The following is a 26,013-nucleotide window of genomic DNA, read 5'->3' as shown; positions in this document are numbered from 1 at the left end:
GTTTTGGGTATTAATCTATCTATATCTAATTCAGTACTCAATAATACTGAAATAATAAATTCCTGTTGCATTTTGCCCATTAAACATTTTTAAAAAATCAATTAAATACAGAAATATCCTAATAATCCAATAAAGCAAAAGTATGTGTCCCCTTACCCCAATCTCACCTTAATGACCTTGGACCCAATTTTATATGATCCAGAACTAAGCTTCTGAAGAGCCCGAAATGCATCTTGTCGATGAACCATGCAGACATAAGCACAGCCCCTGGGAGGAATCATCTATTAAAAAAAATGTTTCCTTTAGAAGGGATATAAGGAGAACGATTCATTCTGGCATTTTATGGTTTTCATGAAAAAGAACATTAACTACTGATGAATACTGAATCATTTCCCTTTTCCTCCTCCAGCTGTTTACTGCTTCAATTCATGTACAACTAATTACTTAGTTTTAAACAAAGAACAAAATCCAAAACCTAGTTGGTCTCACTCTAAGCCATGATGGATGCAAAATCTTAAATCATCACATATCAATTAAAGTGTATCTAATACACAATAAAGAACTATTTTAAAAAGTATACAAACATGCATACAATACCACAAGATAAAAGGAAAATAATATTGTATGGCCCACATATTTGAAAGCATACAATTTATTCACATTATTATTTCAATTTTTCCAAATAATAGTGAGTGATGTGTGAAGAACTATTGTTTGGGGTATCTTAACGTTAATACAAAATCTATAAACTACAATAAGTGATAAAACTAAAGCTTTGGAATTTACACAACTTAATTTTGGCCACGTACTTCTGGAAGTGGGTTTTAAAATGAACAGGAAAATAGCCTCATTGTAAAGATCTGAGACTTTTATTTACAAAGCATTTAACTATTCAATAGACTGCCAGATCATAAAATTATCCTTAATGTATTAATTCAGAAAAAAACACACAGAGCCTTTCACTTTCTTTTGAAGAACTCAAAAGGTATTCTATCCCTTTATTATTACCCAATATCTCATAAACTCTATTTGTTAAAAATAAAAACCTTTCCTTCAGTCTTGCTAACACTTCAAGCTACTGTCATTGTAATACCAAACCTTTCAAAAGTGAAATCTACCTAACCCCTTACATACTTCTTCAAATCTTATGATACAGACCCAACTCCTTACCAACCAATTGAAAATATTATTTCAAGCTCTCAAATAATCTACTAAATGCTAAATCTAACAAACTTTTCTTGGTCCTCAAATCTAAATCAATTGGTCTTCTAAATCTTACATCAATTTTCCAAATCCAGGATTTTATCACTTGTAAAATAGGCACAAAAAAACTTAGTGCCTATTAGTTGTAAGTACTATGCTTTCCCCCCACATAAAGTATTTTATTATCTACTAGAGGCCTGGTGCACAAAAATTTGTGCACTCGGTGTGTCCCTCAGCCCAGCCTGTGCCCTCTCGCAGTCTGGGACCCCTTGGGGCATGACCACCTGCTGGCTTAGGCCTGCTCCCTGGGGGGATTGGACCTAAGCTGGCAGTCAGACATCCCTCTGGCAGCCCGGGAGCCCTCGGAGGATGTCCACTTGCCAACGGGGAGCAGGCCTAAGCTACAGTCGGACATCCTTAGCGCAGCCCTTCAGGAAAAAGAAACTACTCAAAGAAGAGTGGGCGGGGCAAAACCACTGAAAGAATCAAGTTGAGGAGTTAAAGAGTTAAGCTCAAGTGACTGGAGATGCCCTGGCCACACAGGTTTTCTTGTTTAAGGTTGGCTTTGAGAGGAAAAGACAAAGAAGAGAAAGGGAGGAAAGAAGAGGCTAACAAAAGACTGGGACCTCAAAATCCAGCTGTGTCTCCACACTACCTGTGTGCTCATGTGCAGGTGGATTACAATTCTGTGGACTCAGTTTCTTTTTTATAAAAAGATCACACTAGTTCCCACTAACTCAAAATGGAATGTTTTTAGGGATCAAGTGTTAGACTACTATAAAAAAAGAATTTTTGTTAGAATTCCATTTTAAAAATTAATTAAGCAAGATGATAAACAGCAGAATGTATACAGAAATGATCAAAGTCGAACAATCCTTATAAAGATGTGTACGGACAGATACACTTAGGCTAATTAGAAACCAAAGTGACTCTCCGTAGGAGTGAAAACTCTATTCTTTTTTTTAACCTTAAACTATAATTTAAAATGTGATACTTACATTAATGGATTCAATTTGTCCAAACTCTTCAAACAGGTTGGTTAAATCCTGCTGTGTTGCCTTCTTGTCCACCTGACCAACCCAGAGGGTAGTGCTACACACTGTCAAGAAAAAAGAGGCAAATGACCTAAATCACGCAGACAGTTCCTTTTTTTAAGGAGCTGAGTAGCTCTACTAACAATAACATTAAAATTTAAGACAGCATATTTAAAATACATGTTTACTGACATTTTTATCTTTTCTATTTAAAATCAACTAAAATCCTAGGTATCTATCCATTTGCATCTATGCCAAGCCAACCTCTATCATGTCACCTGTCCTCAAGCGTGGCTGCATACTTGAATCACTTTGGGTACCTGGATCCCACTGTAAAGATGATGAATAGTATGGAGTATGACATAGTGGAAATTGGGAGTTTTAAAATACCACGGGTAATTCTAATGTGGAACAAAGTTTCAAAACACTTTTCATTGCAATCTTATGTACCTTTCAAGTATTTTGTTTAAATGTGCATTGTTTTTTTTTCAGAGAGGAATAGAGAGAGAAAAACATCAATGGGGAGAAAGAATCATCTATCGACTTCCTCCTGCACACCTCCCGCTGAGGCTAGAGCGCGCAACGCGGGCATGTGCCCTGACCAGGAATCGAACTGTTCATAGGCTAACGCTCCTGGTTCATAGGTTGACACTCAACCAGTGGAGTCACACTGGCCGGACTAAAGTATTTTTCGTTTAAATGGATGTTTGTCTCTAATTAACATTTAAATCTCAAAACTGTATTCTATCCTTAAGGAAATAATAATTTCCATGAAAATACGAAGAGCAAAAGACTGAATTAGAACTCCTTAACTGTTACAATAAAAGACTTGGAAGCCACTACCAATTAATAAACAAATGTTACACATGAGACATTTTGTCTACTTTTAGCTGTACTGTTCATGCCTCCATGAATATCTCCTTTTCCTGAACATCTTTTTCTTTACTTTAAAGCAAAAACGAGTCTCCTCCATTCCATGAGGAGGAGACACTTGATTCCCAGAATGCTACTGTGTGCTGATGTTTCATATCCTCTGGACTATTCATAAAAACTCTTGTGTTCTAAGGACCAATGGTAGGGGAAAACTACTGCCTGTGTTTAAAATGTTTTGGGACCACATAAAATTAATATTGCTTCCACGGAGAGATTTGAGATTTAAAAAAAAATGAGACATCCTTCTCACCATACTTTATGTGCTTTCTGTTTTTATTGTATTTACCCATGAAAATAAAACAACAATAGAAAATAAATTCCATAGTCAAAACTATGTAAATGGTGGTAGCAACATGAAAAATTAGGTGAGGAACTACATGAAAGACACACCAGGTAAAAGCTATATCCTAAAATTGGAGATTCTGAATGCCTTAAATGTAATCATGGGAAGAGGCATGGTAGAGATTTTATGGTCACACCTTCGGCTCCCTTAGTGTCCCTTACCTTAAGAGATAAATAAAAACTTTCAGAGTGAGTTAGAGCGACATTAGATTAACACTGCCTCTCATAATCAGATAAGATTCTAGCAAAATAGCCAAAGATTGCTCAAAGCGCCAGAACTTAGTAAGCAGGTGGCTACTGCCTTTAATTAGAAGCCTGAATTTCCAAGATGCTTCAGCAGTACTATAAGTTATACCAATTATTTATCTATTTCCAAGACAGAAAGAATATATTTGGAGACCTCTAGAAATCAGATCACCTGACTGATGTTCAGCTCTTTGCAAAGAAAGACAATTTGTTCAATTTTATGTAATTTGCCCATCTGCAGTCTGCTGGTTCACCTTAGAAGTTATATAACCCACTAAGAATCCTTTAGGCAGAATTTGGCACTAATTACAACTTACTTTCCTGTACCTCACAGTCCTACTACATGAACTCTCCTCTAGCCCTCTCCTAAAATAAACTCCCACTACTATCAAATTTTTTCTAATCATACATTGTAGATTAACATATAGAGGAGGCAAAATTTATACAATCGGAATGTCTCCAATACTATTTCAGTAAGTTTATAATTAGCTTTAAAATTTACATGCTTCCTACAATAATTACTCCTACAGACCTACCTGGTGGTTAACTGGTTAGAACATGAATGCAAAGAAGTCACAGTGTTCATGTAAAGACACTATGCCTGGTCCAGTTTATATATCATTAGTCAAGTCTTATGTTTAGTAACTTGCATTAAAAAAAAAAAAAATTTAGGCCCAGCAGGTGTAGCTCAGTGGTTGAGTGTCAAGCTATGAACCAGGAGGTCACAGTTTGATTCCCTCAGGGCACATGCCCAGGTTGTGGGCTCGATCCCCAGTAAGGGGCGTGCAGGAGGCAGCCAATTGATGATTCTCTCTCATCACTGATGTTTCTCTCTCCCACTCCCTTCCTCTCTCTGAAATCAATATAAACGTATTTTTAAAAAATTTTAACTCTCAAACGACCTTAGTATTTGAGTAGAAACTGTTCTTCCTTTCCCTTTTCTCCCCTATCACATTACAAAAGCCAAGGATAAAATTACTCATTTACCAAACCACTTTGCAAAGTCTCAGTATTAAAGTAAGATTTAGAGGCTCTGTAGCAGATAACTATTTTCTTAGTATCTGTTGACACCAAAGTTTGTAAAAGCATGTTGTCACTTACCACTTAATGTTTTAGACCGAATTGGAGGTAACCCCTTCTTCTGTCGTTCCTTCTCCCTTTCTCTAGCTCTTCTTTCACTGGAGTATGAACGTGATGATTTCCTCTTTCTTTCTCTTGAGCGTGAGCGTGATCGCTTTCTGTGCTTACGCTTTCGAGATCCAGACCGTGACCTAGACCTTCGTTTTCTTGGTGACCTAAAAAAAATCTTGTTTTACTACTAATGACAATGTTATTCTTATATTAAATTTCTTACTTTGAAGAAAGAGAAAAAAAGGGTTGTTTTATATTTATCTACCTCTTAAAAAATGTAACTATAATCAAGTATTAAATATGCATTTTCTCAAATACACGAGTCATAAATATTTGTTTTCAATAATTCTTACTGAGTCTGGGTTATGATCCACAACCATGAAAAACAGGAAAATGAGACCCCATAAGGGTCTCACTTTCTCTTAGTGTTTCAATTTATTTTTCCAAGAGTCACAAACAGGGACAAAAAACCCAATAATATAAAAAGAACCTTTAGGTGATGTAGATGTTACGTTCTTAAAATTACGAAACAAAGAATGTTTCCAACAGAGCATTAGGCCATTATGTAATTCTGCTTACAAGCTTTCAACTTCTCCAACCTGCTTATTAAGGAGGAGCTACAAGACAAATAAGGAAGCCACTGTGCTACAACCAAATCATAACTAACATAACTTCTTTAGCCAAATAATTCAGTGACATGAGGTGGGTTTAGAGAAAGCTGACTGGTCAGGCTCTCATTTAGTAGAGGTAAATACTCATAACATCTTGAAACAAACAAGAAATGACTGAAAAGGTGATCAAAGATACTGCTCCCTCTTCTAGTATTTACTTACTGTTCAGATTTTCAGGGTACTCATGAGTAGAAAATAGGGTAAAAAAATGTTAAAGACTAATGACTTTCCGTTTTAATGTAGTTTGTAGTAAAGCCAATGTATGCATGCTCCATAAAAATTTACGAGGTTAAGAAAAACCATCCAACTCAAAGTTGAATGAGCATGTACATTAATGTGCCTTAGCCATGTTGAAAAGCTCACAAAAAAACATTTATAGGATATTTTATAATAGTTTATAAAACTTTTGTAGTGTTATCTTTATGATCATTTTTGGTGGTATTATGAGATGAAATGGAATGTGAGAAATACGATAGAATTTCTAACACTTCCTCCACAGCCTGACTTAACTGTTGTTCTGAGACATCAATATCCTAAAAGGTGGATATCATCAAAATATTATCCTATATAATAACCTACTTATTAAAAGGCTAATATGCAAATTGTCCCCTTGGGAGTTTGATCGCTCGCTATGATGTGCGCTGACCACCAGGGGTGGGCAGCGGTGGTGGCAGGGTGCTGAGGGAGTGAGGGTAGGAGGAGGCAGGGAGGCCAGGAGGCAGGGAACTTGATTAGCCCTGATCACTGGCTAGGCCTACGGACCCTACCCGTGCACAAATTTCATGCACCGGGCCTCTAGTTAACTATAATCAGACACAATCCAAAATCAAGGTCTCATGATATGGCTGTGATTCATGTATATTATTCAAATAAATGACCACAGATATATCCAAGTAAAAACAGAACAAACTATTTTCTGTTTAGCAAATTCTGAATTACTTCTTTCTGAGACAATATAAGATATAATTCTAAGAAAAAAAATTTCCTTACATCTTGATGCAAAGAAATAAAGCCAACATTTTAAATGTTTACAAACAACTATTTTTAAATATCATGTAGAACCTTGAACGAGAGCGTGAATGTGTTCTTGATCTCGAGCGAACAGCCACTTTCTTTGCTTCTTGTTCAAAGATCTCCTCTTCCGCTCCATCTTGCCCTTCATCTATATCCATGTCCTTAATAGTCAAAAGAAGAGCAAACAAACAAAATGCCTAGTTTAGAATCAGTACATGTTGACATTTCTTCCTTACAAACTACTCATGATAGTAGCATTAATGTCTAATAGTAAAACAGAGTGCAGAGCTTAGGTAGGGAGAAAAAACATTCAGGATATTATTGTTTTACATAAAATGGATAATAAAATATTCTACCTAAAATAAAAATTACCGTCTTTTATAATATTTTTCTCTAATTTATAAATTTATGACCCAAAAAAGCATTTACTTTTTACCTGTTGCTGAATATCTATGGAATCATCCAAATTTGCTTCAGGTTCAAGGAAATGCTGTTGACTGCTCCCTTGTGAGGGTGACGCGGAATGCTCTGATCCAAATGTTCCTTCTTGACTATCCTGAGGGGTTGCCTATTGAGAATATATACAAATACACAAACATTGAGAAATAGTGAATATTATTACAAGTGAAAATTTAAACACACAAACATGACAATTTCTAAAATTTGAGCCCAAAGCATAAAGAAATTCTATGTTTAATCTTTTATGATCAATCTAAACTTAAACTTTTGTGCAAATCCAAGTTTAATTAAAAGCAAAGCAGAACTTCATAAAAGAGGAGAAGACTACAATGTTAGAATAGAATGAGAAAATCAAGTGGGTCTTCAAGTGAATTTTTAATTGCAGAAAATATAAACTATCAAGAATTAACAAAGGGAGGATATCATGAATGATATGTAATGGTAACCTCCACGTGTGGTCAGGGCGACTATGTTTAGAGTGGCACTAGTAATCCTATTCTTTTCTCTAGGACACTATTAAAACTTTTAGACAGCCATATTGAGCTTATTGGTAAATAAAAATGCTTAAGTTTTTTCTTCTTATTAACCCTATCTTAAATACAGTAGGGCAATTGAATTGGTAGAGCCAATTAAACAATTTATTTGATTTGCTACTCTGTTGCTATACCCTCCAATTCTAAATGTTTTTTAAACACTATCTACCTTATGCATTAGAAAGTCGTTTTTCTTCACCACTCCCTTTTCCTCACTCATTTTTTAACAATGACGCTTTTAAGAACATCTACTCCTTTCAAAAGGGTGTTATTACTGTATCTTCTAAAATTATGAATAACACAGAGCAATTAAGTAAGCCAAGACGGGAGAGACTGAGATTCCTTAGGATCACATACTCAAGTTTGTATTATTTTCACCTTTCACTCCAATAACTTGGTGTTAATTACAAGCTGGTCAAGAGTACTACACCTTGAATTTCCTGCTTCTCCTAAACCTTGTGAAATAAAACTGGAATTAAGGCAATTCCAAAGTGTCACGATAGATGAACAAATCTGTTTTTGGATAAACTCTTCCATCACGACAACCCTTTGCCTCTGTAACAGCACTAAAGTAACTATCCCACTTCCATATTTCCAGTCCTTCACTTGTACCTGTTACAGAAATTAGAATTCTGCCTATGTCCCCACGATGTATGCGCTTCATCAGAGAAGAGGTTACTTGAGGACTTGCTTTTCTGTTCAGCTCTGTGTGTATTATTTGTCTAACAACGCTTATTTTAAATGTCTGTGAGGTTGTATTAAATTTATTTTCACCAAAAAGTTGTGAATACAGGCCGGCCGGTGTGGCTCAATGGTTGAGCGTTGACCTATGAACCAGGAGGTTCTGGGTTCGATTCCCAGTCAAGGGCACATGCCAGGTTGTGGGCTCCATCCCCAGTGTGGGGCATGCAGGAGGCGGCCGATCCATGATTCTCTCTCATCATGGATGTTTCTATCTCTCTCTCCCTCTCCCTTCCTCTTTCTGAAATTTAAAAAAAAACAAAACTGTGAATATTATAAAGATCAGATATTTCATTTCACTGACCTTCAATTTTCTATGGTATGAAATGGGAGTCAAAAGACCTATCTCATCAGCATTAAATGTAATCACCCTAATAAAGTTCTTGCCACATGGTAATAGCTGAAGTAAAGGCAGCAGTCTATTCTGTCATCACTGCCATCAACAGCAGCAAAAGCATCATTACCTTACTTGAGAGAGAACTCATGAGTGGGGAGGAACTAAGTTGTGGTACTGAAAGCCCATCTCTGTCTTCTGTTCTCCACTTCTAGGACACTGAGATTAATGTCTACAATGGTCTCAATCCATTCATAAGTTGCTTGTGTACATTTTGATTACAGAAAAAACTGTTAAATCCTAAAAAGACTAATCTTCCTAATAATAGTTGAAGAAAAATCACCATATTTAATAAGAAAATTCAATTTATAGAATACAGACAGCAATAATTCTGAAGGCCACAAGATGGAGTTATAAACCTTTTGAGGCTGTTGCTGTTCCAGGAGTTGCTGCCTGATATGTTCTAGGTTTTGTTGCTGTAGTTGCTCTGCTATCTGATGAAAAATGGAATTGTTCACAGATTCTGAAACGTGAGAACTAAAAGGAAAAACAAGTGGAAATATCTTTTAAAACCCAGTAAAGATAATATAAAAATAACGGAGTATTTAACCCTGACCTCAATGCCAAGGAAATGAAACATACTCTACTACAATGTTTATTTTTGGAATACTAACTAAGAAAATGGAATACCTCAAAACATTACTATGTTAAAATAGAAATATACTCTTCAATAGTGTTTCAATATATGACATGTTAGAGACACTCTGATAAAGATTTGATATTACTATCTCATGCTATTAAATATGTTAGTACTTTTTACAATAGAACATTTTAAGAAAAGCTCAATTAAACTTCTAAAATCAGTTTAAAAGTATTTAAACAGTCACTTTAACTTCTCTATGAAATAGTGGGAAAAATATTCTATTAGTACATATGAAATCTATAATTATAATTGACAATAAAATTCATAAAATTAATCTGCTTTCTTTAAAAAAGCCCTCATGTTATTAGATATGCTAACAGAAACAATGTTTAAATAGGAGGAAATAATTTAACTATACTCTGGGAAATTCACACCTGGAATTCTGGGTGCCACAAGGTAAAAGGAACAAAAAAGAGGGCATCCCAAAGGGGACAATCAGGATGGTGAGAAGTCTTGAAACAGTTAAAAAAAGAGTACGTCATCTGGAGCAAATAAGCCTAAAGAGAAGAATGATACCTATTTTCAAAAACTGAAGGGCTATGTCTCAAATGATAGTGGAGCAAATGTTTCCTTGCTTCAGAAAGCAGAACGGGGATGAGTGTGTAGATGGCAAATCAAAAACAGGATTCAGTAACAAAAGAACATAAAACAATAATAATTACTTAACTTCTCATAATGGAAGGCATTACTATATTGGATAAATACCTTGCTGTCAAGATTATTAAAGATAGATGATTCTTATATTGTTCAAGCAACTGATCTACATAATTTCAAATGCTTCTTCTAACTTCACAACTCAATCTAAAACATCAGTTGTTAATTATTTCAAGTACAATCTTTTTATCAAAATAATATATTTGTATTTTATATTATATAAATAATCTTTAAATACATTATCCCGATATATAAAACTAATAAACCGTTTGAAACAAGATTCCCAGAAGTTCTCCTCATTCATCAATCCCCTTCCATTCTCCCACTTTCCACACCACACCCAATGTTGTTTTCATGAACCTTCACAAAATTTAGGGCTCTGCAGAACTGGTGGGGGTGGGGAGGCTGAGATAAATAAAAACATACAATCATTTCTTTAAAAAAAAAAAAAAGATCCCACCCTAGCCAGTTTGGCTCAGTGGGAAGAGCAGCGGCTGAGGACTGAAGGGTCCCGGGTTCAATTCCAGGACCCTTCAGTACATGAGGGCATGTACCTCAGTTGCAGGCCTGATCAACGGGCATGGTCAGGGCATGTGGAAAGGCAACCAATCGATGTGTCTCTCTCACATCGATGTTTCTCCTCTGTCTCTCTCTCCTGTTCACTCTCTCTAAAATCAATGGCAAAATATCACCAGGTGAGGATTATCAACAACAACAACAACAACAAAAATCCCTACAACCCTAACCTCTACTTCTGATTAGTCTGATACACTTCCAGGATTTGGTATACTTCTCAGAAGTGGTCCCTGGCACTAGAAGCAAGCTTCTTTCCGATTATTTCAAATGTTCTTACAAGTGAGATAAATAAAGCCTAATATAGATACAGAAAATATCACAACTAGATTTATCAACATTCCCATAAAGACTTTTCATATAGCCAACTATCTGCAAAGATCTGAGAGTCCAAATAATATAGTGAGTGAGGCAACGAGAAAACCATCCTACCATCATTTTGTAATGTTAGAACAAAACAGCCTAACTTATTCAAAGGATATCTAGTAGTTCAGAATGCAGCATTCCATCCAATGTTTATTTAAAAAAACCATCAAACATTTATGGTTATAAAGAAAAACATAATGATGCTTACAGTTGAGAAGTTGGAATTTCTTTTTTGGGTTCTTCACTATGCTCAGAATCTTCTCCAAAATCAAACCTATCCATCAACTTCTGGGGGGAGGGGGTGTGGAAGGGGAGGAAGAGAAAGAGAGAGATTAAGAAGTGCTTCTCACAAATATGTTACAAATGCTTTTTTATTTAAAGGTCAATTACATCCCACTAATTTATCTGTATTACTCAATAGTTAATATGAAAATGTTTCATATAATCCTTTCATGTTATAATATACTAAAACATTTTATTTGAGTGGATCTTTTCTTGAAAAAATTAGAATCAAAATAAAGTGGCTTGCCAATGGTAATAAAGCTTGATAAAAATATCTAGGACTATAATCAATGATCTATTCCTAGTACAGTTTTCTTAAAATGCTCCACTGTTTTCTAAATGATCAATTTGAAGAATTTTATGTGGTCTAGCTATTTAGAGTCAGGCTAAATTACACTTAGAAGCTGCTGGCTGAAAAAATCTAGTAACTCAATAAATCATTATTTTCTATGGAAAATAATAATAGCACAAATAAATTATGGGTAACTCTTCCAAGGTATTTTAATATTCCCATAATTAACAAGAATAATGAACATATCACACAATAAGCTATACATGAAAAGTTTTCAACTTAAAAAACATGATAGTTAGACCTCAATTTATCAAAATATTATAGAATAATGACAACTTGTAGAAAAGTTGTTCTTTGAACTTACACAATGAACAGCTTTAATTTTAGCAGGTTAAAATTATAGAACACCATAATTAATACAACATCCAAAAAAGAAATTTAGAAATTCAGAAAATAATAAATTGCCTTAAAGGTGAATTCACAATTTTACTGACCTAAAAATCGTTTATCTTTATGCAAAGGAAAATATTGTAAATGTTTCAAACAGAATTGTAAAAGTACTTAATTTAAGAAATTTGAGCCTTTTGTAAAACTGGTAACATCTTGTACAGTAGAAATTGAAATAATTCTATGATAAAACTCAATTACCTACATGATAGTATATAAAATCCCATAATTCACATAGAACAGACTTGATAACTTAATTTCTACCTTGTTAAAAGACACTCCCTGTTCTAAGGGATTGAGCGTATTGGCTGCTGCAGCTGCAGCTGTAAGCTGTGCGGTCAGAGCCTGCAACTGAACAACAAGACCAGCATCCAGGGCCTGCAGGATGGAAGGCTGGGGCTTCTGCTGTTGTATCTGTAAAGTTTGTATTAACTGCTGAAACTGGAAGGGAAAAAAACGGGAAAATTAATACAGACAGGTGCTGGGTTTTATCAGAATGCCCATCTAAAGCTTTTAGTCAATAGAATTCATTCTAGTTTCTGGAGATGAAGAAAAAAAATGTAAACTAACACAAGAGTTAATTTTTAAAAAAATAAATTTTGTGTGCCCAAATATATAACATTCCTTAATAAATTTGTCTTGCTTCTGGAAAGTCAGAAAACAAAAAAGTGTTCGTTCAATAACCAATAAAGAACTCATCACAAGCAGACTCATTTCTTTTCACAAAGCTTTTCATCTCTTCTTCAATTAACTTACTTAACCTCTGTAAAAGGACAAGCACTGACTACTACTGCTTTTACTATCTTTCAGATCTGACATCTGATAGCATGTTTCCTCAAATAGGAAAGCAAAGAAATCTGTCCCTTGAAGCAGAGTTCAAAACTAAGGAAAATAAAGGTGAACAGTGCAACAAGAGTTGAAAGTAACCGTTCTTCCCCCTTCTTCTCATCCACCCTCTTAGCGGGAGAAAGTACAAACATCACTCAAGATGACAGTAAAATAATTTCATGCCTATCTAAAATAGCAACATTAAGAAACAAAGGAGTCATTAAGCTATCAAATAAACATTTACTACAGACTGCTAATATAATACCAAAAAAAAAAAATACTTTAAAAATATATGATGGTTGAATTACCGCACTGAGGAAGCTACAGAACAGACAGAATGAAGGGAGGAAGAAAGGGAGAGAGAGAAAGGAATAAAGGGAACTGGGGAGGGAAGGAGGAAGAGAGGCCATATCTTTCCTTTACACACTTTAACTGCCCCTTTTGGCACCCCATTTTTCCCCAATAGCACTGTTATATTTTCAGTCACCCAGGTATAAACCAGTGCAGGATCCTACTTTTCCTCTACTCTGCACTTGATATTCTATCAATTACTGTGTCTTCTTGACTCTATGTATTATTTCTCCTGGAAAATCCCATCTCCTGCTAAAAGTATTTATTTTCATAAGTATTTTTAAAAATGGAAACATTTACTTTATGATTTTCAAAATATCAGTATCACAAAATAAAATTAATAATCTAATAATTTTATGTATTATCAATTCAGTTTCCTAACTGTGCCAAAAATGTAGAAATTGGGTCTGCTATATGAATATAATTGAATTGGTTTTTATATTGTCTTTTTTTTTTTTTTGAGATTGTCCTTTTTTAAAGTCCCTACTACTTTTCACATGGTCATTATTCCCTTACATTATCATTGTTACCAAAACAAAGATACTCCTCTCTCCAGACCTTCTCTCCTCTCCCACCCATTAAAGTACAGTTCAGATCATGTGACTTCAACATAAAAATATCTAGCAATTCACCACTGCTTTTTATCAATCCTTTATTTCTCAGCTCACCATTTATGTATAGTAAAACCCAGGCCCCACACTTTAATCTACCATTTCAACTTTTTCACTAATAACTTACAAGTATAGGCACAGGCCACCTTACCTTCCAGACAACTCAACTCTAAAATATCTTTTGTATACGCAATATACATTATTCATTCCTTCTACACAAGAGTGTTAAATGCCTGCTAGAACCTAGAAACTACAGATACAGCAGTGAACAGAACAAAAACCTTTGCCCTTGTATAGCATACATTCCAGTAGGAAAAAACAGAATAAACAAAATAATAACTTATACACTGTAACAAGATAGTAAGTGCTAAGAAAACACACACACATTCTAAACCAGCGGTTCTCAACCTGTGGGTCGCGACCCCTTTGGGGGTCGAACGACCCTTTCATAGGGGTCACCTAAGACCATCGGAAAACACATCTATAATTACATATTGTTTTTGTGATTAATCACTATGCTTTAATTATGTTCAATTTGTAACAATGAAATTGGGGGTCACTGCAACATGAGGAACTGTATTAAAGGGTCTCGGCATTAGGAAGGTTGGGAACCACTGTTCTAGACGGTGCATTATGAAACAATCCATTAGGAAAATAATGAGTTCTATATCATTGTCAATATAAAAAAGCTTCTCACCTGCTGGCCTTGAGGACTTTGTAAGATCTGAGCTACAGCTGTAAGTGTATCTGTATTTGCTATCTGGGATACCCATGGATCAGGTAAACCTTGGACCACATTGGCTGGAGTAACAGGTGTCACAGGAGTTCCTTTAAAAAGAGACATCACACCCACCCCAATAAATTTGTAAGTAAATAAATAAAGCTTGAAAAGGTAGAGAAATTTGCTGTGTCACTTTCATAAAACACATACATATTTATATAAATGTTTTATTTTACTGTCTCTATTTTGAAAAATCATTACAGAATTAGATAGGTTAAAATACCAAAAGGATGGTCCATTCTTGTCTACAATTAACTACTTTAAATTACTACTATAATACTTAGCAGCCATTAAAAATCTTACTACAGATGAAAATCAATTACATAAAAAATTAACCAAAATACAATCTTCAATGAAAAGTTATAAACTAGTATATATAAAGCTATTTTTGTTCAAAAATGCACACACACACCAAAAACTAAATATATACCAAAATGTTAACAAATGTAATTCTTGGATATGATAAAGTATGTCAATTAAAACTCAAGAACTGATTTTGAGATTATTAAAGCATTATTGGCTCCATCAAATTTTTTCATGGTTTCTTATAATACTATGTTTCTCTAGTATACTGTGAAATATTATCAAGTTGATCTGCATAGAAGTTTAAAAGATTATAGGCAGTTAAATCAGGAAAAACCTAACTGACACACCAATTTCCCAAAGGCTTTTTATGTTTATGTATCTAAGGACTAAAAATATTCAGCTCCCTAGTTTTTAGAAATGAATTACACACAAATGTAATTTCTGAATTTATTTTTCCTTCAAATTACTTTTCCATTACCTAGTCTAGTCAAATTCTCCTGCACTGCGGAATCACTATTTTACATATGAATAATCACCTGAGAAGTATGGGCACAATATTTGGAGAATAAGTCTGTATCAAAGCAACATACCTGGGGTATTGCTCATAGCAGCAGTAGTACTGGCCAGGACAGGTGTGACAACTGGAGGAGGAATTCCTGCTGCCATATCCAAAAGAGGCTGAATAATCTCACTCTTAAATACATTGTTCTTCTGCCATAAATTCAATACTCTCACTATTTTACTCTAGAAGAAAAAAGAAAAATGACACTGATTTTTTTGCTTTTAAACCTTAGCACATACTATTTGGCCAGTGGGTGGGAAAAATGGATTAAAATAATTTCTACAGAACTTTCCAGCCCTGAAATTGTTTCTATAATTTTGCATTCGGTAACCTTAACTGACTTGGGAAAAAACCACACAGATTCATTCTGACAGATACACAAGTTAAGCTAAAGCTACACTTAGCAGAAGGCGGGAAGGGCAACTAGGTTTCAGCTGCCATGTGAAGTCTAATGAGATCACGGTTATGGTTGGCTGGAGAAATGTCAAGCTGCTGCGGCAGGTCAGAATTCACATCAGTATTAAAGTCATATTTGTAGTTGATTTTAACTTTATCTTTTAAACAAGTAACACCAAGACAAAGTTCTTATCATACGTGACTTTATAAAAAATTTTATTTTAAAACTGTCTAAAGACCGGGGAGGTTACTTCCTCAAATAAGAATTTAACCAAATTTACACTCTTTCACAACTGTTCAGCATACAAAAGTTCTTTAAACAGCACTAAGTATTAGTTATTATTGGAACATTACTTACTCAATTAGGAAAATAACTTAAATAACAGGCTGAGCTTAAATATTAAAGAGACTTCTACATTAATGTATATATTTTGTAATAGTAAAAGCAGCAATTTTAAAAATGAAGATCTGGTTCATTTTTAAATCCCTTATAATATTATACTGATGATTTTCAAAGTATGTCCAATCTAGATTAATATGCAAACTTTTGTATTTCAAATGAAGCATAGAAAATTACACAAAGAATGCTTCATACCATCTGATTTGACTCTCCTTTCTTTGACGTGAACACTTAAAATGTACCTTACAGTTTTTTGCTTTATAGAAAGAAACCTTCTAGTTCCCAAGACAATGGCTAATTCAAAATTAGCCAATCTCTGACAAGTTTCATGTATGTATCTATCTACATGCAAATAGTGCCTCAAGACTATGATTGAGATTATAGTGCCAATGTCATCTTTCCTACTACGGTTAAAAAATAAGCAAATAACTCTGTACCTTAAACTCTATTATAACTGAGAAAATTATCATGAAGTTTAGAAACTCAATACTAATTTGTTGTTCATAGTAACTGATAGAAATCCAAATCCAAATTAGTGATATTTCTAAGTGTTTAACTTCAAAAAATGTACACATAAAATTTTAAATTAGTTATTTTAGATGGGATTCTAAGGTGTCTATTTTAAGAATCACTTATGAGAGGTCACTTAAAATTGGAAACAATTTTTTTGCCTGCAAAGAATTATCAAAGTACCAAAGTAAATGTAAAAGAAAGTTTTGTTTCTCAAGCAAGCATATTCAAGGATTGTTTACAAAAACTGATACAATAATATCTCCATATATATCCATTATAACATTTTTTTCTTGATTAAAGACTGTAATTAAAAATAAAAACTACCTAAGTTTTGTGGCTCTTCTTTAAAGCAACCATTCTTCTTCACCTATTCTTATCTTTTCCTATATAATCAATATTGCAATCAATCTGGTCAGAAGAGCACAATAAATTTCCAAATCAACACACAAAATAAGTAAACTTATAGCATCTTTGCCCATGTATGAAGATAAACAACCCCTCGTTATTCTCCCTCAGGCTGTAAGGCCTTTTTTGTGTGGTACAGAATATTTACTCATTCAGACCTAGCAGGCCTAGTAGTGTGGTTTCCAGCACCAATAAAACTCTACCATTACAAAAGAATTCTGAGATGCAGGTTAGTTATTTTCTATTAGTTGCTTCACAAATCTGTTTTTCACAGACACTAAATAGGTAAATGAAGTCAAACAATCAAAATTCTGAATTGGTCATGAATGTGAATAAATAAAATTTTAGTATAATCCCAAAAGCTCATGATAGCAAGTTTCCTTAGCATCAATTGTTTCAATAAATTAAAAAGCAGCAAAATCAACCTACATCTTTCCACTGTTTAAAAAGATTCTAAGAACAAAAAGGAACATGGGTAGTATAACTAAATATTCAAATTCAGAATAACTGAAGAGTAAAAGATAACATAAAATCATAAATTAAGATAATCTAAAGAGTCTCATTAAGCCCCAAAAGGTAATGTTATCTGTCCACTTTAAAAAAAGAAGAAGAAGCATACCTTGTCATCCCCAGGGCAACGATATAAATTCTGGAAAGTGCTAATGATGTTATTACTAAATCTGGGTGCAAATACATCCTTTTCTTGACCAAACTGATGTCGAGATTGTCGTACAATGGAGTCAATAACATAAAGTCCAGGTACCTTGTATTCTGGTTTACACTGATTTAAAAAAGAAGAGTTGAAAGGTAAGGAAATGAGAAGGTAAAATTCCTGGCAGACAAAAATCATCCTAAGTCCTATACAAGCACTGTTCATTTTAAGGTTCTACATATTCAGACATTGACTATTCCCCATTCCATCTGTCTGGAGTGGCACTTTAAAGAATCTAGTTGGGCTACTCTACACACTCATTTCAATTGTCAATCACCTAAGTTCCAATGTAGGACTGCACAATTGTCCTGAATAACAACAACAACAAAAGAATAATTTTAAAAAATTACAATTAAAAATGATGGGCAATGATTTTGCAAAGCCCCATGGAAGGAAGCAGCAAATCCAGGAAAGAAGAGCTCTGAAAAAGCATTGCCAAGGTGCATCAGCTTTCATGTGAAACAGGTAACAATAGGGTTTCTGTACTAATGTAGGAACAAATACCAAATGGCAAATTATAGCGTTCTAAATGTACTGAGCCTGAAGTTTCAAAACTTTTCTCAAATACCACACCTGTAAAAAGTTAAGACACTCCCATTCTGATTCCAAGAATTTATTCTACAAAAACATTTTTTAGCTATTCCAAGGATGTTCCTCAACCTTCATGTCCATTACCCAAATTGAAGAACATAAAGTCTCCTCCTTTCTTGCCACAAGCTTTGCTAGCCTATTTAGTTAGGTGAGCACAATTTAGAATCCTTTTACTAACAATTTCACTGCTTTTAGTTTGTCTTCATATCCAAAAGCATAAAAAAACCTGTTTCCCAAACATATTGTTGATTAAAATGAAATCATCGCTGCAAAAAGCAGGTTCAACTTTTGGATCTAATTAAGTAATTTCCTAGAAATCATAAACAGCACCAAATCAAAATTATGTTCTTGGAAACTCAAGTACCAGTGGGAATACACCCCCAACACATAAACACACATTTCTATTAGGACTTTTAACTGATAAATGAGTAATTTCACTCTGAAAAAAACCAAGATGATATATTTCATATGTTCCTTCAAATTCTTTTTAAGAACCTTTTCCTTAAGGTATTTATTAAGTCAAGAAAATGAAGAGACCTTTAGCACCAATTCACAAGCACTGATTCCAATTCCTGATCAGGGCACATACCCAGTTCAGGCTTGATCCCCAATAGGGGGCGGCATGCAGGAGGCAGCCAATTGATTCTCTTTCATCACTGACGCGTCTATCTCTCTCTCTTTTCCTTCCTCTCTCTGAAATCAATGAAAAACAAACAAAAAAACACACACACATTTAAATTTCCCCCCAGACATTGACTAGGGAATGTCATTCCTCTTTGGCATTCTCTCTAAGGAAGACTTTAAGACTCAAAAGGAAGCTGTATGGGCTATAACCAACTACACAAGTGGTGAAACAGTTGAACAGATTGTATACCTCGTTCATTGTGGTGGGAAATTTAGCATGATGACTGAAGAATGTGGCAGTGTGGACAAAACTGAAACTCTACAAAATCCTATATAATAAGACCCTAACATGCAAATCGACCACACAGCCAAAAGACCGGTGGAACAACCGGTTGCTATGACGCGCACTGACCACCAGGGGACATATGCTCAGCGCAGGAGCTGCCACCTGGTGGTCAATACACTCCCATAGGGGGAGCGCCGCTCAGCCAAAAGCTGGCGAGCACAGGGCGGTGGCGGGAGCCTCTCCCGCCTCTGCTGCAGGTGGGCAGTAAGGAGTGAGGGTCCCAGACTGTGAGAGGGTGCAGGCCAGGCTGAGGGAGCCCCTCACTCCCATGCACAAATTACAAATTTTGTGCACCAGGCCTCTAAGTTTCATTAATAAAGCTCTATAAAGCTTCATTAATATTCATTATACTTGACTGAGAAGTGTTTCTCCTTCAAAGAAGAGGAATGATCAAAATGTGCCAAAAACTAACTCTGAAGGCTACATATTACAAGTTCAGGGTAGCCCTCCTGGGACCTTTAACTTTTAGACTGTACAACTGAGGCAAAAGTTGTTAGCTGTGTACTTTTGATAGTTATAATTAACCTAGTTATTAATAAAAGGAAAGGAACACAAGGAAGGCCAAATATTATAGGCATGTCACTTGGGCAGCTTCACCAGGAAACTAAAGCTTTACACTCCCCAGGGACTCACTGGTCTGTGCCCCATAGATGGCTGGGGGAAGGGACTGGATGCAGAGAGAATAACTTCATACCCAGTAAAGTTGGGATGACACTGAAGGTACCTGCCTATCAGTGACACCTGGGAATAAGTCATTAGCCAGAAGGGTGTGGCTACTGCAAAGGAGCAAAAATTGGGATATTTAATTCCCTAAACAAAGGACTACACTCTCTTTTTGCTCTTGGAACTCTTGTTGCATGGGAGGCTCGAGTGCTCTTGGTTCCCCTGCTTTTGCCCACACACAATGGACTAATGGGCAACTAGCCTGAGGCTGAACTGGACCTGGCTGCAACATGGAACGCAAACTCTGGACACTGGCTTTGCTTCTAGCTCTGCTGAAGCCCCAGCTGCACTTCTATAACTGCACTAGGGAAAATGGGACTTTGAAAACCCAGGGATGTAATTCCACACAAATAAAAATCATTCATTCTCTAGTGTGAGTCTCAGAAAATTCTTTTTCTAGATGTCAGAATGACTCCACCCCCAGCATGCAGTGCGGAAAAGGAAACCCCAATTTCCCCGATAACACTTTGTTTGGTTTAAGTTTGTCTTACAGTTTCTCTAAGAACTCTTTAAATGTGGATGTGGTTTGTTACTGTAGCACTTTTTAAAACAAAAACTATACTTGAACAGTTCCAAATTATATATACTATACAAAGCTTCTCCTCCAACAGGTTTCTTATTTATGTGGAATTTCATGTATTGCAGTGTCCTACAAATGAAGATTAAATTCCATCCATTTTCTTCACTTAAAAAAAAAATGTTCCCTCAGCTACTGACTTGCTTCTTCAGATTGACTCTACAATTATCACACAATAAAAATAACTGTGCTCACCCAAAGAGTTCCTAAGATTCTGAAATAACTAATTAAAAGTGCCCTTGCCCCAAATCAAATCAGTCAAAAAACATTAACGCATAAATTCATATTTATCCTTTAGCCCCTACTACTCAAACTGTGGTTTAGGAGCTAAAAGCAAAGGCATCATCTCGAAACAGAAATGCAATCTGAGCCCCTCCCACATTAGTGAATCAGAGTCCGCATTTTAACAAGATCCCTAGGCACTGCTCTAGACATTCAAACCTTTTCAGAAAGACTTTTAAAGGCTTTAGAATTTCCAACTACCAATGTTTTTGGGCTCCTGGGCTGCCAGAGAGATGTCTGACTGCCAGCTTAGGCCCGATCCCCCAGGGAGCGGGCCTAAGCTGGCAGGTGGACATCCCCCAAGAGGTCCTGGACTACCAGAGGGCGCAGGCCGGGCTGAACGACCCCCCCATCGAGTGAATGAATTTTCATGCACCGGGCCTCTAGTTAGAAAATAAAGTAAGTGAACAGTCTGTTAAAACAATTTCAACTTCGGTATTTGATTTAAATGAGAAGAGCACAAGGCATTAATCTATAATTATAATTCATTAAGCATATATAAGGAAAATTATATACTTACTTTCTGAATGAATTTCTCAACACTCTGTACCACATGTTTATAGAACTAAAAAAAATAAATAAAGCATGGTTTTAAAAATCTGTTTGCTTACAATTAGCATTTTCCTGCTAAACATAGGATTTACTATAGTTTCAAAGGTCTATCAAAACAATGAATATTAATCATGAATTTTGAGACAGCCATTCATGTAACTGGTCTTTACAACTACCTATGATATCTAATCAGTAAAGGAATTGCTGAAGTAGGTATATGGCATTATATTCAAGATGTGTTACATTAACACAGATACACAAGAATTGTCTTTATGAAAGCATATTTTCACAAATAGTTATAATGACAGCAAAATATTTGTAATAAGCACACTGGCAGATATATATTCTTATTTGCGCAAAAGGAAAAGATTTTCTCTAGTATCATTTTTTAAGCTAAATTAGCATAGTAGAAAAATCAAATAAATGTCAACAAAAAGCATTAATAAATGTATGCAAGGGAGTTGTTTTCAAAGTCATTATCTCCCTGCTTACCCCGGTACTTCAGGGTATTGCTGATATTCTTATTAAGAGTAGGAAAGCATACCACCAAATATCCACAGGTTAATAAATAACTACATAATTAAAAATAAGCATTCATTTTCAATTTTAATAGCCCTACTCAAGCAGGGAGTCTTAGCTTTGGGAACAGGAACCTCTTAGAGAGATGTCTACGGCTGAGCTTCAAAAGGTCCTTAACGCCAATAAATTTTGTGTATATGTATACTTCTCTAGAGAAGATCCAACCTCTTCCTGAGGTTTTCAGAAGTATCCATGAGTCAACATGTTCAAAACCATCGTATGAGAGCAATGGTTAAATGTCTGTGGCCTCTTCCCACAATTCAAATGCCCTATGTACAATGAGGCTCAATTATTTTCCATAATGGCTCGTTTTCAAATATTTAATACAATTGATAAGAAAAAAAAGCAATAAAAAAATTTTTAGAAAAATTTTACTAATTCAAGATTTCAACGTTCTGTAAAGTCAGTGTGCCAAATAACAGTGTTAAACACATCCTCCAAAATGTGCCCATATCTAATATCTTACCCGCCCAAGAAAAGTAAGGAAAAATGCTGGCTCAAAGTTTATGGAAGAACAGTTATCAAAATGTTAAGTGTTTATCTCTAGGTGGGAGAGTTTACAGTGATAGATTTTCATTTTTGTTTTTTTCTCCATGAATATGAATTAACTCTGTAAAGAGGAAGAACATATATAATCTGTAAAAATTATCCCAGCTCCAAAATATTACTGCAGTATTTTCTTTTTAAAAACAAGAATAAAATGTATTACCTTAATAGCTTTGATGGCTGCTTTAGTGATTTGGGTCATTTTCGCTTTCGAAATTGGTGGCTTGTAGTCATTCAGGGAATACAGCTAATAAAAACAACAACAACAACAAATTTTAATCCCCACCCAAGGACATGCTTATTGATTTTAGAGGGAGGGGAGGGAAGAGAGAAGAAACATCAATGTGAGAAACATCAATCAATTGCCTTCCCATACATGCCCAGATGGGATTGAACTCATAACCAAGTATGTGCCCTGACTGAGGACACTCCAACCAACTGAGCCACAACAAATTTTAAATTCAGCAAAACTGTCTTTAAGCAATTATATGAAATTACCAAACATTTCCAATTTTATATTCTCAATGAAATCAAAGTACTGCCTTTCTTTTAAAAATCAAGTTCAACATCATTAGCCATCTGGGAAATGAAAATCAAAACTACAATGAGGTACCGAGTCAACTTGCTTATAGTAAAAAAAGACAGAAAATAATGTGTTAGTAAGAATGTGGAGGAACTGGAACCCTTATACAATGCTCGTGAGAATGTAAAAATGGTACAGCAGCTTTGGAAACCAGTTTGACAGTTTCTTAAAAGATGAAACATAATAATATACAATATAGCCCAGCAATTCCACTCCCAAGTATATATAAAAGTTGAAAATATATGGTCACATAAAACTTGTACACAAATGTTACTGCAACATTATTCACGAAAAAACTCATTTAAAAAGTGAAAACCACCCAAATGTCCACCAACTGATGAAAATTTAATAAAGAAATTATTAGCCATGGAAACAAAAATGAAACATGCTACAAAACAGATGAATTTAAAAAAAACTATACTCAGTTAAAAAAGAAGAAAAGCCATATTAATTTAAAAATAAAACAGCTTGGCAGGTGTCACTCAGTGGTTGAGTATCAATCCATGCACCAGGAGGTTGCCAGTTTGATTAGAGGTAGGGCACATGCCTGGGTGTGGGCTTGGTCCCCAGTAGGGGACATGCAGGAGGCAGCCAATCAATGTTTCTCTCTTATCGATGTTTCTCTCTTTCTCTCTCCCTCTCCCTGAAATCAATAAAAACATATAAAAATTTTTAAATAAAAAAAAAACAATCATAGGATTATCTATAATAATAAAAGCATAATATGCTAACTAGACCAGAGGTTTTTCCGGACGACCTTCAGGATGAAGCCGGGGCTACAAGGGAAGCCGGGGTCCCAGGTGCCTGCCAGCGGCCAGGGGGAAGCCGGTGCCGGGAGCAGGGGGAGGAAGGCCTACTCTTGCACAAATTTCATGCATCGGGCCTCCAGTATTTCTATGAAATGTCCAGAAAGGACTAATCTATTAGTGACTGTCTACAATGTGGAAGAGGGGGAGTTGGTAAAAAGTATGGAGTGAGTACTAATGAGCACGGCATTTCTTTTAGGGGTAATGAAAATATTACAAAATTAAATGTGGTGATGGTTATACAACCATACTAAAAACCAGTGAATTATACACTTTAAATTGATTAATTATATGGCATGTGAATTGTATCTCAAAACTTTTTAAAAATCAATAGATTTCTTGTTTAGCAATAATCTCCCCCTCAAAAAAATCTTTTTTGAAATTTCTATTTTAAGCAAAGGATAATACTGCTTAGAGAGAAAATTAGAGAGAAAACTGAGACAAGGTGGGGAATTAGGAAACAACAAATAACTGAGCTTAAATGAATAGTGATTAAAATTTGCAATGTACTCAGTGATACTAAGGTTTTAAATAATGCTGTAAGATACTATATACAAGTCTGGAAACTAACCTTTGGTCATTACAACAGTGCAAAAACAACTTGTACAGACAAAGCAAGTTTGATTAATAAACTAGAAATTCATCACTGAATTCTGTTCATTTTTACCGTTTTCCCCATATTTGTTTCTCCTCGTCCTCCTCCAACCATGACCACAACCATAGTCCAAATTACTTTCATCTCTCATACAGAGAACACCTAAATGTGGCATGTCTACCTTTACAAAAACCAATCTGATTAGGTGATTAATATTCACCAACCATTCTCTCTACCCCTTAAAAAGGTCAGTGACTTCCCATTCTTTGAAGAAACACAAAAATCTACATATACAAGGTCCTGCCTTGATCTAACTCCTGCCTACCTTTCCAGTTTCATTTCACCCCATGATTCCCTCCCCAGCCCTCTGCTCCAGGCACAAAGATCTTTTTCAGTTCCCAATTCAAAGCCTTTAAAATGGGTTTGTTCTATTTGGAATACTCTCCACCAGGGCCTCCCCGCTGTTAATGCATACTCATCCATCTTAGTTAAAGCAACACCTAATGAAGAAAGCCTTCCCTACCCCCTCCCCAACCACATCAAAACCTTCTTTTATGCTCTCACTCTACTGTTAGTTGCCTTCGAAGTATTCATTGCAGTAATTTGGCATTTACTTGTATGATTTTTAATACCTGAGTATTAATAAAAGACAAAGGATGTAAGTTCCTTAATGCATTTTAAGTTAACAAGAGGTTAATTGTACACCAAGAGCTGTCCAAGAAAGCTGCCCACCTCTTGATGATAATGCCCAACCAGGATGAGGATCTCATCAGATCCTTTAAGAAGTGCCATCTCTGTCAAACTCACAGGGAACTTCAATATATTTGTAGCCGTAATTCCTACCCCATGCCAGTCTACTCACCAGGTGCAAAATAACATCAACACATTCTACATATAGTGCTTATAACAAGTCATGTAAAGCAAAGAATTTATTGCTGCCCATCTGAAACCCACTACTGCCCTCTCCTACTAGAGAATAAGCTCTAAGAATGAAACCCTGACTTGATTTAGATTTTTTTCCTTTGCACCAAACTGTATCCTCTGTGTGTCCAGTAGAGAATATATGTTTCTTAATAAATTAAAATGAACAAATACAAGACACAGCATTGCACAAGCTTTACACAGAAAGACCTGGATTTGAATTCCAACTAAGTCATCTTACTACAAGTTGTTAAACCTCTGAAGCTTAGTTTTCTCATTTACAAAATAAAAATACTCATTTCACAGAAACACTGCATATAAACTTTTTAGAACAAAATTAAGTAGCTCAACAAAGTTGACCATTATTAAAACCTTCCTCTTTGGTAGTTATTCTCCATTAAGTGAACATTAAAAGACCCATCAAACATGTTTTCACTAAGCCATTTGAAGGTCCTTTCTATAGTC

The 26,013-nt window shown here is 35.3% G+C and overlaps 1 protein-coding gene across 12 annotated transcripts in view; it reads right to left on the bottom strand.

Moving 5' to 3' along the window:
* The window catches only part of SCAF8 (SR-related CTD associated factor 8), a 103,909-nt gene that overhangs the window by 57,036 nt on the left and 20,860 nt on the right, over positions 1-26,013 (bottom strand). For 9 of the 12 annotated variants that reach the window (XR_002830518.1, XR_002830517.1, XM_014460119.2 and 6 more), the window contains 13 exons: positions 22,807-22,890; positions 21,487-21,531; positions 17,731-17,892; positions 15,426-15,579; positions 14,446-14,576; positions 12,223-12,399; positions 11,146-11,225; positions 9,061-9,178; positions 7,011-7,142; positions 6,623-6,735; positions 4,860-5,053; positions 2,202-2,302; positions 168-281 (listed from right to left, as the gene is read on the bottom strand). Coding sequence is in view for 10 of the 12 variants with exons in the window: in XM_014460119.2 (XP_014315605.1) it covers positions 168-281; positions 2,202-2,302; positions 4,860-5,053; positions 6,623-6,735; positions 7,011-7,142; positions 9,061-9,178; positions 11,146-11,225; positions 12,223-12,399; positions 14,446-14,576; positions 15,426-15,579; positions 17,731-17,892; positions 21,487-21,531; positions 22,807-22,890 (1,605 nt within the window). In the remaining 2 variants the exon portion in view is untranslated. Of the gene's footprint in view, positions 1-167; positions 282-2,201; positions 2,303-4,859; positions 5,054-6,622; positions 6,736-7,010; positions 7,143-9,060; positions 9,179-9,860; positions 9,915-10,264; positions 10,318-11,145; positions 11,226-12,222; positions 12,400-14,445; positions 14,577-15,425; positions 15,580-17,730; positions 17,893-21,486; positions 21,532-22,806; positions 22,891-26,013 lie in introns of those variants that run through there. The other 3 variants (XM_014460120.2, XM_023758188.1, XM_023758189.1) reach the window with 3 other exon arrangements.

Source organism: Myotis lucifugus, unplaced genomic scaffold (assembly GCF_000147115.1).
Source record: "Myotis lucifugus unplaced genomic scaffold, Myoluc2.0 scaffold_125, whole genome shotgun sequence".
In the NCBI taxonomy this organism is placed as follows: domain Eukaryota; kingdom Metazoa; phylum Chordata; class Mammalia; order Chiroptera; family Vespertilionidae; genus Myotis; species Myotis lucifugus.
Note: the sequence above shows the minus strand (reverse complement) of the source record. Positions and strands in the feature narration are given on the sequence as shown.